The 12,699-nt window shown below is 36.1% G+C and overlaps 2 protein-coding genes across 2 annotated transcripts; both read left to right on the forward strand.

Annotated features, from left to right (window-relative positions):
- The first annotated feature begins 2,363 nt into the window (after positions 1 to 2,363).
- On the forward strand, positions 2,364 to 5,300 carry LOC106322805 (COBRA-like protein 2). The gene is made up of 6 exons (XM_013760943.1): positions 2,364 to 2,573; positions 2,927 to 3,006; positions 3,150 to 3,606; positions 3,693 to 3,849; positions 3,920 to 4,188; positions 4,867 to 5,300. Exons 1-6 carry the CDS (start codon positions 2,501 to 2,503, stop codon positions 5,172 to 5,174), a joined length of 1,344 nt encoding a protein of 447 aa, XP_013616397.1. The 5' UTR covers positions 2,364 to 2,500; the 3' UTR covers positions 5,175 to 5,300.
- Positions 5,301 to 6,600: 1,300 nt separating this feature from the next.
- On the forward strand, positions 6,601 to 8,117 carry LOC106322804 (BAHD acyltransferase At3g29680-like). Its single transcript, XM_013760942.1, has one exon. The coding sequence runs from the start codon at positions 6,601 to 6,603 to the stop codon at positions 8,026 to 8,028; it is 1,428 nt and encodes a 475-aa protein (XP_013616396.1). The 3' UTR covers positions 8,029 to 8,117.
- Positions 8,118 to 12,699: the final 4,582 nt, after the last annotated feature.

Consider the following 12,699-nt stretch of genomic DNA (forward strand, 5'->3'; position numbering starts at 1 on the left):
GACAATCCTACATTCAATGATCAAAACCGACATGCAAAAAAGAATTCTTACTTGAGATATGTTTCTCGATGACTCATAAGCAAGACGGAGAGACTGAATTTGTGATTTTTTTCCGATAATCATCTCCCCAACAAGTCTGCTCTTTTAATAAGCAGCTTAAGACCATCTGAAGAAGAAACGGCGATTACGAGTATCAAGAGAAGATTGGATTTTGGAAATAGAACTTGTCTAAGGCGTGGGCGCGTGGGCGCATTAACTAGTGTAGGGTAACTAGATTACTACTTACTAACCGTTAGGCTAACTTGGGTTAAGTGGATATCCGTACGGATCCTGGGTATAACCCGAAACCGACCCGGTACCCGACCAAATTATAAACCTTATCCGACCGGGTAATTTTTGATAACCGAATCCGATCCGAAACCTGATTTTCCGGGTAATTACCGGTTTGGATCTTCGGATCCGGGAAATATGCCCAGGCCTAATTAGAACATTAACGCTTCTCTAGAATAATTGGATCCACAACGAGAGTTGGCGTCTGATATTTCAGGCATCTGATAGTAATTGCATGCGAGAGCTAGATAACTTATGAATTCGAGTTATGATTACATGTTTGATATTCTTAGATCTAATGCTTATCTATCTGTTTCACAATCTATTATTTACTGCTTTGTTTTATTGCTTTCTACTTTATCGCTTAGCTTAATTTAAAACTATAAGTTTATTGTCTGACCCCCAATTCATGCGGATTCGATCCTTACACATTACGATGAACCAATTATTTGATAAAGTAGCTTAAAGGTTAATTTGATCATATCAATATTGAAAACATAAGCTAAAAGAACTAGAAGAAACCACGCTAATTTGGTGGGTGACGAAGGTGGCTCGGAGAGTCCCTAAGGGATTCGGGCTCGAAACCTCACACTCATATTACTAATTCTTGTGGTTAGGCGACAAGAGGATCTAATTTCTCCTGCGAGCAACTAGATCTGTCTGGAGCCGGCGTCGATGAACATGAAGATTAGTTGTTAGGTCTCGACCGCTGGATATCCTAGATCAACAAAAAAAAATAACTAGAAGAAGAAGATAGTTTTCAAAAAAGAAAAAGAAAAATTAAAATTAAAGAAGATAACAATGTTGAAATTGTTTTCTTATTTCATAAAGGACTTTAGCTTACAAAGGTTTACTCAATCAAAAAAATTAAGAGAGGATAGCTGATGATGGCATCGGATGCAAGATCATCGGTTTAAGTTTTTGAGGTAAAACTAATCGCTAATTCAGTCTCTGGTCGCAGAACCTGTACCACAAAAACGAGAAAATGATAACCTCAGCTTACATGTAGGGAGGTTGTTACTAATTTACATTTTTGTTGTGGGTTTTGTGGGGCGAGGCGACAAGAAATCAGTTACCTGGGCTTGGTTCAATTTTAAAACCGAAGCCCATATGATTACTTGAATAATTTTCAAGGTTTTGTAACTGATAGTAACGGTCAATATAGTAAAAAAATATTATCAGAAAGCAGAAAAAGAACACAACCTGACGAAAAAGTAACGCGGCTTGTTGACGAGGCAGCAATAACGATTGGCGGTGATGCCTTTCTCCGTGACAGACGAATGATAGATATTTGAGGTTTTAGATTCTGATGGACCCAACCAAACGAATAGACAAATATGCGGTCGCTTTCTTGAAACAACTGTACTTTGCAAATAGCCTAGCTATAGGATAAAAGTGACTGAATAAAATATATTTCAGTTGAATAGTTAATTTTTTCGCTTAATATTATTCGATTTATTTGGCTGGCTGAAGATTTACGCTTTGTTTAACAAATTTATTAAGTTGACAAAAAATCATTATAGTTTGGGATTTAGGCTTTGTTTAACAAGTTAAAAAAATTACTTAGCATTTGTATATCTTTTTCTCACTTTCTGAACACTTTTAACAAAAAAAATTAGTACCATCGGAGAAAACAAACCTTCGCACATGATAATATTTATTTCTTTTGCAGATCACTAATGGAAATTCTAACGGAATGTAATGTTGCAACAAGTAGATTTTCTTATGACTGATGTATCATACATCATCAATGATTTAGGCGTGTACCTATGGCCTACTCTTAACCTAATTTCATTTTCCTACTCTAGCTTAATCTCATATAAGAAATACATCTTTAGCAACAACACGCCAGTACCCAAGATAGGCGTGATGTATATAAAATAGTGAATGCTTCTTCAAAGTATTTACAATAGTAGTAATGCAACTCTTGTGAAAGTTTTTAAATTATTAAGCTTTTTGGTCAAGGTTTATAATTATTATCTATTAATATATGGAAAGTTTAAGCAAGTAAAAGACCGATTAAAACTAGGAAGTTTTGTTTGTTTAGTGCTCCCAAGTCTTAAAGTTAACTAAAGCCAGCTCTGTCTCTCTTTCATTCTCCCTTTTACATCTTCGAGAAGTTTTCTTCTGAGATCAAGAAACGGTTGATCAAAGACCAGAAATCACAAAAATGAAAATTCTCCTCTCTAAGTTCTCAGTTTTGTTTCTATTTCTCCTTTCTTGGACCAGCTTCACCACAACAGGTCTGCTCAATTCTCTGATAAAAGTTTTTTTTCTTTTTGTTTTATAAAGTTTTGGCTCCTTTGCATTCTGTAATAATTACTGTTGGTTCTAAGAAAGCCATTGAAATCGATTAGAAAAGGTGAAAAGTGAAGAAACACTGATAGGAATTTACATTTGAAACATCCATCTCAATGCCAAGATGATGGTGGTGGTGATCAACTTGTTGAATGCATAAGCTTTGATATGATATATTATTTCATTAACCAGTTTTTTTTTTTGGTAAAATCATTAACCAATTGTTAGAAACGATTTTTTTGGTTTATTTCTGGTTTTGGCTTATGAGCTCACCAATTTGATATTATCTCTTACACAGAAGCTTATGATGCACTTGATCCAACTGGAAACATTACCATAAAATGGGATATCCTGAGCTGGACTCCTGATGGCTATGTGGTAAGAAATCTTTAACATTTTACCCCTCAAATCACAGTTTTTTAAATGCCACTTGTTATATAACCAAAATCTTGTCAAATGTTTCTTCAAAGGAGTTTATGTTTACCACACAAACTGATTCATGACATTTTTTTCCTCGTCAGGCTCGTGTAACAATCTTCAATTATCAACAATACCGTCACATTGAGTCCCCGGGTTGGCAATTGGGATGGACTTGGTTAAAGAAGGAAGTGATATGGAATATGGTTGGTGCACAAGCAACAGAACAAGGAGATTGTTCTAAGTTCAAAGGTGACCCTCCTCATTGCTGCAAGAAAACTCCAACTGTCGTTGACTTGTTACCAGGAACTCCATACAACCACCAGATATCAAACTGTTGTAGAGGCGGTGTGGTTAGTGCGTGGGCACAAGACTCCGCAACCGCTGTTTCTGCTTTTCAGATTAGTGTTGGCCAATCTGGAACAACTAATACAACGGTTAGAGCACCTAGGAACATCACTTTGAAGGCACCAGGACCTGGTTATACTTGTGGCCCCGCGAAAACCGTTGCGCCGACCAAATTCTTTTCTGATGATAAACGAAGAAAGACTCAGGCTATGTGTAAGTTTAGAGGTTTTAAAGTTTCTTTCCAAGTTATGTTTTATTTTCTTGCTTCTAATTTAACATTTTATTGTTGTTATATTTAGTGACATGGAACATGACGTGCACATATTCGCAGTTTCTAGCCAAGAAATCTCCCACTTGTTGTGTCTCACTCTCATCCTTCTACAATGAAACTATCGTACCATGCCCAACTTGTTCGTGTGGTTGTCAAAATAATTCTCAAACTGGTACATGTGTCAAGTAAGTTCATGTTCGCTTAAGGAACCTAATCTTGGGTTTGTTTGTTTTCTTAAATCATTTATTGTAACAGCCAGAAAATAGCTTCGGTAATACAAGCTTCAGGGAAGAACAACCATCAACCGCTATTGCAATGTACGCAGCATATGTGTCCCATCCGAGTTCATTGGCATGTAAAAACTAACTACAAAGAGTACTGGCGAGTGAAGGTTGCAATCACAAACTTTAATTACAATATGAATTACTCGCTGTGGAATATGGTTGCACAGCATCCCAACTTCGACAATGTCACTAAGCTTTTCAGCTTTAACTACAAACCCCTTAGTCCTTACGCTGGCATAAGTAAGCCCAAGCTGCTTTTTATTCCTTTATTCACATTTTTTTCTCTTGTTAGTATGCATAACTCTTGGTAGGCATGGGGTTAGGTACTAAAGGCCGGTTCAACATTTTTATGGATTCTAGAATAAAAAATTAGACTTTGAAATTTTATATCTTTTTTAAGTTAAATAACTTATTTATTTTTCATATTACATCATTAATATTTTTATAAATTTTTGAAAACTAAACTATATACATATAAAAATATTTTTTAGCTTTTTTCTTATATCATTATTTTTAAAATTTTATTTTCTGTATAAAATATGTATATATAAAAAAAATCGAAACCCCTTAATACAGAAACATGGTCTGGCCCCGGGTGGTCGCACCATTTGTCCCACCTATTAGCCAGTCTGTCTAAATTGAAACTATGATTTAAAGCCTGGTTATAACTATTTGCGTGAAACCGTATCAATAAATTCCAGCCAAAATAAGTAATCACATTCATTTTGACTTTTTGGGTACTAAATGATCAGGCGATATATTAGCTCGGATACCCTTTTGTTCCCTATAGTATACTAGTTTTGATCGTAGGCTCGGATACCCTTATGATGCCTATAAACAAAACTAAGGGTGATTAGATTGTGATATGGAGGGTTTTTGTAGGTAATCAATTTCATGTATTTGGATCGTTCATTGCAGATGACACGGCCATTCTATGGGGAATCAAGTTCTACAACGATATGTTGAGCCAAGCCGGTCCATTAGGAAATGTACAGTCAGAAATTCTCTTCCGAAAGAGCCCGTCAAAGTTCACACTCGATAAAGGGTGGGCGTTTCCAAGACGTATTTACTTCAATGGAGATAACTGCGTTATGCCACCTCCAGATTCTTATCCATGGCTCCCTAACGCAACTCCAAAACTTGCAACCTCGCCATTCATCGTACTTCTCATCACTTTCTTTTCTGTTTTGATTCTTATGCAAGGGATTCACGTAGAAATATCGTGATTTTGACCCGGTTCATACCTTACAAGTGTGTTAATGTGAGTGACTATTATGAAGCTATCTCAATTCTATAGGGCTAATTGTATTTGCATGCTAAATGTTATTATGTCTATTGTAAGATTACATATATCAGTGTTGTTGTAGATTTATTTTTCTTTATTATTAATAATTATTTTTTGATTTTTTTGTCAAATATTATTAGTAACTATTCCCTATGCATGTAATTGACAGCCACACAACAATAAATTTCTTATGTTAGAAATATGAAAATATGGTCGGAAAATATAAAGAATTATATAAATAATGAGATAGGGGTTGTTCCGTATTATGAGCGGGGATACTAAATTAAAAGGATAAAAATAAAAATACCGTAAATTAAATTCATATATATTAAAATCGAGTCCAAAATTCAATGCAGAAACACTAAAATATTAGTTAACTAGCTACTAGATCAACAATCTTTTAGTATTTGTAAAAGCATAAATCTACGTATGTGGACGTTGACATGATTTAATACGTACATAGTTAGACCTAACAAAACTCATTTGCATTAATGCTTTCTATGGTAGGATGAGGAAGAAAATAATTAGCATTGAAAGTTAAACCCCCCTAAGTATCGATAGATTTTTAGAAAAAATGGAGAAGTCATTAAACAATCGCAATCATTGCATCCATAATTTTCCTGACCAATTGATAAAGAAATACAATTATAATACATTGTGTCTAGTTGGTGCCAACATTATTGTAAAATATTTTAGAGAAACCATAACTTTCATCAAATAAATTAAACATATATATGACTATGAATAAATTTTAATTTGTGTATATACTTCCAACTTTCAAAATCGTCCAAAGGACTAGTGAAAATGATTAAATATGTAGGCCATGCATGAGATTATATTTTTATAAGTTTAGCATAGTATTATAATTTTCATAGTCTAATTTGTTTACATGTATTTAATAACTGCACATTATATATTTAACCAATTTTAAATTTTGGTTTTGATATGTATAAATAAATTGTTCTGTTAAAATAAAAAATATATATATATATATATATATATAATATTATGTAAAACTATTATAGAATATTTCTGTTATATGTTAATAATTCACAATTATTTATAATTAAATGTAAATTTAAGGATGCTCACTAAATGCATCAGAATTGGTAGTATCTAATTTTAATGTGAGTTCCTTATATAATTTAAAAAACAATAATACTAGAAAAAAGAAGATAGAAAGTGATATTTTCAAATTAAATGAAAACTTTGAAAATTTATAAAAATCCCTATGGAAATAGGGATCCCATGAAAATATCTCACATATCTGTTAATTCAATTCTGTTTTAAATAAAAACTTAATTATAAATTAATTTTATTTAAATATAAATTTTACTTTTTGTTGGAAAAATCTCTTTTGGATTCCCATGGATAAGGATGGAGATGCTATAAAAAGTTTACATTCATCATTGCTGGAAAAAATAATCAAGAAGAGGTTTCATTCATCGGAGATGGTGCTAAATATCATCAAGATCTCCCATGTCAGCCCCTATGCAGATTCATATTGTGACCCACTCGTTGTCCCACTCACTTTCTTCGACCTAAAGTGGCTAAAAGATTCTGTACAGCAAGTCGTCTTCTACAAACTGACCGAGTCATCATCATCACGCGAGTTCTTCTACTCCGTGATCATCCCTAAACTCGAGGCATCTCTTTCTCTTGTTCTCGGTCACTTCCTCCCCCTTGCGGGTCACGTCACTTGGAACCCGCAAGATCCTAAGCCTTGCATCGTCGTGTTCCCGCACGACACTGTCACGTTGACAGTGTCTGAGAGCGAGGAAGATTTCAGCAGTGTTTCAGGCAAGGGAAAACGTCTCGCGAGCGAGACACGTGCCCTGGTCACCGAGTTTCCGGCTTCTTGTGACTCGCCGTGTGTCCTTTCTTTACAAGTTACCTTGTTCCCTAACCAAGGGTTCTGTATAGGCATAACAGCAAACCATGCGGTGATGGACGGTAAAACGGTAGTGAATTTTTATAAATCATGGGCTCATATCTGTAAATCACAAACACATGAAAATATATTATTACCTGATGATTTAACTCCCAGTTCAGACCGCACGATCATCAATGTCCCTGCTTATCTTGAAGCCAAGATGTTGGTTCTTCAAGGTGAAAGAACCCTCAAGATCCCTCAAGCTGGAGAGATCGGCCATGACATATTCAGGATCACGCTTGAGTTGACTCTGGAAAACGTAGAGAAACTTAGGGAGAGAGCTAAGAGCGAGTCAACTCGCTCTCATTCTGAGCTTCACTTGTCCACGTTCGTTTTGGCTTACGCCTACATGTGGACTTGCTTGGTGAAGACGCATGGAGGCCAAGGGGAAAGACCGGTTCGTCTCATGTATGCTGCTGACTTTAGGAACCGGTTAGACCCGCCGGTTCATGAGGGATACTTAGGAAACTGTGTGTTCCCCATCGGTTGCTTCGGACACAAAGCTAAGACGTTTTTGGGAGAAGATGGATTTGTCAAAGCTGTCGAGATCCTCGGCGACTCGGTCAAAGGTTTGAGTTTATTAGGGATTGAGCAACTTTGCGAGTTGTACGTGGATGGAAAGAAGAGAGTGAAACCGGGTACACAGCTGGGGACTATTGCAGGTTCAAACCGGTTTGGGCTATATGGTTCGGATTTCGGGTGGGGAAAACCCGTTAATACTGAGTTCGTTTCGATAGACAGGAATGAAGCGTTCTCGATGTCGGAGAGAGATATGTCCGGTGGTGTGCAGGTCGGTTTGTGTTTGAAGAAACATGAGATGAATGTTTTTATTTCTTTGTTTAATGATGGATTGGTAAATTAAATATTTTTCTGGCTTTTATGACTTTCTCTTGTTTGAGATCTTGTAATGTAATTTTTTCTTGTAATGTACCTATATATGCAAAGTGTCAAAGCAGATACTAAATTCATTGGAATATTCATATTTAGTTAATTAGTTTTTTGTGTTGTGTTTCTCGAAAGGATCCAAAATAGAGTACTACATGCATCATGTGTACATAGCATTTAACTTTTATCTTTAATACACAAAACAACAAATATCATAAATCTAAATGTTTGTATATGAAATTGAGACGATTGATATTTTTTCTTGATGAACAGCTAACAGATTGGTAAGTTTATCGTATGATTCTCATCAACAAAGTAGAATCAAATCATTATATTTTGTTTGGGGGTTACTCTTCACCCGGACATTTTTACCTAAAAAGTAACACTAAACCAGATCCGTAAGACAAGGAACCATGAGCTAGGACCACACATTAAAATAAACTTTTAGGCCACTGACGAAAATCTTATCTACTGTAATGGCCAGACATGGATAGAGTATGTATAGAGTATGACTTTGAACTGTGACTCTTTTTATGACTAAAACATGGTTAGTAACTTCAAAGTCATCATATGCATGTTCGACCTTTGCAGTAGATAATATATTGGTTAGTGGCATAAACTAAACATGTATAATGTATTGTATAGGACTTTGTGTGGTTATGATTACACAATAATTGCCAAAACGATACATTATGAAATTATTTAGAAGATAATTAATATGTAGTATTGTTGGGAATAAATATTAAATTTTTGGTTAGATGAAATTTTAGATAAATATTATAGAGCAATTTAGGCCAAAAACATAAGAAGATCGTTATATTAGCGAAACACTAAAGACCGAAAGCTTTGGAGGACGTGGCAGCCAAAGACGAGCTTACCCTTGACGCTTCATGACTCCTCTTCTCGGTTGTAGGTTTCTAGGGTTTTAGTTCTGACACAATATATTTACCTAGATTTGGCAAGATAACATAAATATTTCGTTTACATTATAAGAAATTGCATCGGTAAACAAAATGATACAGTGTCTTCGAAATAACTCTGACGGAAATGGTGCAGTTGTACACCAAATCCAGCAAAAGATTTTCCTGTATAACGGCCGTAATATTTTGGGAGAAAAGTTATCCATGGAACAGGTATCCAATGCGGTGGTAGTCATAGAAACAATTAAACCGAGTCACTAAGAGAAGGATTAACGCAGGTGCTTAGGGGGGTGTTTAATAATTTTCGGATTTAAAAAAAAAAAAAAAAAAATAAATAATAGAAGAATCGCTGCTTAATTAAGCGGCACAAGCAACGCTGTGAGACACATGTCATTAAACGCGTCCATCTCTCCCTCGACGACTCGGTTTCCTCATTCTCTCCCTCGATGACTCCGCTTGATTCTCTCTCTCCCTCGGCGACTCCGCGTTTGTGGATTGGATCGTCAACGATCCGAGTCGTTCTCTGTTAAAGTCGACGAAGCCGCTTCTCTCTTTCTCTTCCTCGATGACTCCGCCTTCCTCGATTCTCTCAGTCGACGATTTTGCCTCGTGTTGGTGAAACCTTGACCAAACGGCTTCTCTCTTTCTCTTCCTCGGCGGCTCTGCCTACCTCGATTATGTCACTTGACGACTCCGCCTCGTTGTGGTGAAACCTCGACGACTCCGCTTCTCTCTTTCCCTCCCTCGATGACTCCCCGCTTCTCTTGTGATCTTCCCCCGATGATGAAGAGTCCGCCTCTGTCTCGTGATCTTCCCCCGACGATGAAGACTCCGCCTCTGTCTCCTCATCTTCCCCCGACGATGAAGACTCCGCCTCGGTCCTCTCCTTCGGTGGATCTCATAGACGGTCAGAACTTGTACCTCTCTCTCTTTGTTATTTGATTTGGTTTGTTGTGTCCTTGTGATTAATTTTAATTTGTCTCTGTCTGTGTTTCTTAAGATGGAAGGATCAACAGACATGAAGGTTAGTTGAAGAAGATGACGACAACTGCAAAAAGATAAACATATGTCTCTGTCTCTTGTGTTTATTTGCGAAATGTATTGAAAGTTTGTTCTTGTCTGTATTGATTAGATAATGTTAGGACTGTGGTCTCAAATGAATAGATTGTCAAATTATTTGTTCCTCGTTTATGATATTGAGTGAACGTTTTGTAGGACTGTGGTCTCAAATGAACTGATTGTCGCTCTTGTCTGTATTGATTAGATGTTGTTAGGTTAGTTCATATGTGTTTGCTGTTTTGGTTCTCATTTGTGAATTGCTTCTGTTTGTTTCTCTGTTGAGCTGCATGGATCAAAGCAAATGACGAAGCAGAGGAGTGCATATTTATAGATCAAGGCTAATAAGGAAGGATCGTCAATACATGTAAACGTTCTGCTTCTTTTAATAGAATTGATTGTCTCTTTGATGTTATGGTTGAGTTAAGGAGTTAATGCTTTGCTCTGGTGGTTAGAAACCGTGTAATAAATAGGATTGATCGTCTGTTTGATGTGTTGAAATGAATAAATGATTGGTTATGGTTGAGGAAGAGAGTTAAATGAATTGTTTTGTGTTTGATAATGTATTGAATAGTCGAAAATTAATGACTTGCTATGCCTTTGATAATTGTTGTGAGATGGTAATTAATATAAGTTAGATACATGTCAACTCGAAACTGTTTGTTGTTAGTTGTTGAATGCTATCTGTAAAAGAAGTTGTTGAATGCTATCTGCCTTCTTCCATCTCCATCTTCTTTTATAACTAAAACGATCTCTTCCGGAAATAACATATTCCTATCTGTTATTTCTCTTTCACTTTGGAAATGGATTTTAATCCATTTACATCGTCTTCAAACTTTGTTGATCTGCTTAGCAGTCAACAACAAAATGTTGTCTTCGGTAGTGTATCAGACAGTGTATCACTGTCTTCATCGCAACCTCTCTTCTTTGGTGTTCAAGGCACCGAGGACTCAAACTTTGGGGAAGACACTCAAGCCAGATGGAAAGAAAGAAGAACATGGTCGCGTATAGACGACGTTGTGCTCATCAGCTCGTGGTTAAACACGAGCAAAGATGAAGTAATAAACACTTCGACGAAATCATTCTTCAAACTCAAATTTCAAACACAATTTATGGCTTCTTCTTCCCAAAACACTTTAGATGAATCATTTGATGATGCATTTGAAGAAATCTTTGATGATTTTATTGATCAAACCTTTGAGAAGTTTACCATTCATGGTGATCAAGAAGAACGGAGGAAAAAAAGAAAAAAATGAGCTTATATCGAAAGAAATCGTGAAGAAGGCAACGTCCGTTTATGGAATGATTATTTCAGTGAAACTCCAACGTATCCTGAAAATTATTTCGCCAAAAGAAAGATGGTCTTGGAAAGCTTGGTCTCTCAGCACTCCAAAACTATACAGCAGTCATTCGTGTTTTGGCATACGGTATTGCGGCTGATACAGTCGACGAATACCTCCGGCTCGGTGAAACTACAACTCGGTCATGTTTGAAGAATTTCGTGGAAGGAATAATTTATTTATTCGGCGATGAGTACCTAAGAAGATCAACACTGGCTGATCTTCAACGTCTACTTGATGTTGGAGAGTATCGTGGATTTCCCGGGATGATAGGAAGCATCGATTGTATGCATTGGGAGTGGAAGAATTGTCTCACCGCTTGGAAAGGGCAATATTCTCGTGGTTCGGGTAAACCAACAATCGTTTTAGAGGCAGTTGCTTCATATGATCTCTGGATATGGCATGCGTTTTTTGGACCTCCAGGTAGCTTAAATGATATCAACGTTCTTGATCGTTCACCTGTTTTTGACGACATAATAAAAGGTCAAGCTCCGCAAGTGACTTATTCTGTCAATGGAAGAGAGTATCATTTGGTTTACTATCTCACCGATGGTATCTATCCGAAATGGGCAAATTTTATCCAATCTATCTCACTACCGCAAGGTCCGAAAGCAGTTTTATTTGCTCAACGTCAAGAAGGTGTCTGAAAAGATGTTGAGCGTGCTTTTGGAGTCTTGCAAGCTCGCTTTGCCATCGTTAAAAATCCAGCATTTTTTTGGGGATAAAGTCAAAATTGGTAAGATTATGAGAGCATGTATCATACTTCATAACATGATAGTAGAAGACGAACAAGATGGATACACTCAATTTGATGTTTCCGAGTTCCAACAAGGAGAAGACCACGGAAGTGCACATGTCTTACACGTATTCTACAGATATCCCTACAAATATCGTCAATATGATGGGTGTTCGGACTAGAATTCGTGATCGACAAATGCATGAACAACTGAAAGCGGATTTGGTTAAACATGTATGGAGTAAATTTGGATGTGATGAAGACAACAATTGAGCTCGGATTTTTCTTTCAAATTATTCTCGATTATTGTACTAATCTTTGTTTTTATGTTTTTTTTTTCAATCTATGTTTTAAATGTTATCATTAAATATGTTTTATATAATAAATAAATTTTATCTTATATAAAACAATATTAAATAATTATATTTTTTTAATCACCCTAAAATAAGAAACTTGCACTGGAGGTCAAAAAAATAGAAGTTTTTTAATAAAATGCTTAATACATTTTTAATACTAAAAAAGTGATTAAGCACCCCATTAGGGATGCTATGGATAATGGTGCTCTAATGAGAGTGGGAATATAATTTACCTCTTGG

Source organism: Brassica oleracea, chromosome C2, assembly GCF_000695525.1.
Source record: "Brassica oleracea var. oleracea cultivar TO1000 chromosome C2, BOL, whole genome shotgun sequence".
In the NCBI taxonomy this organism is placed as follows: Eukaryota; Viridiplantae; Streptophyta; class Magnoliopsida; order Brassicales; family Brassicaceae; genus Brassica; species Brassica oleracea.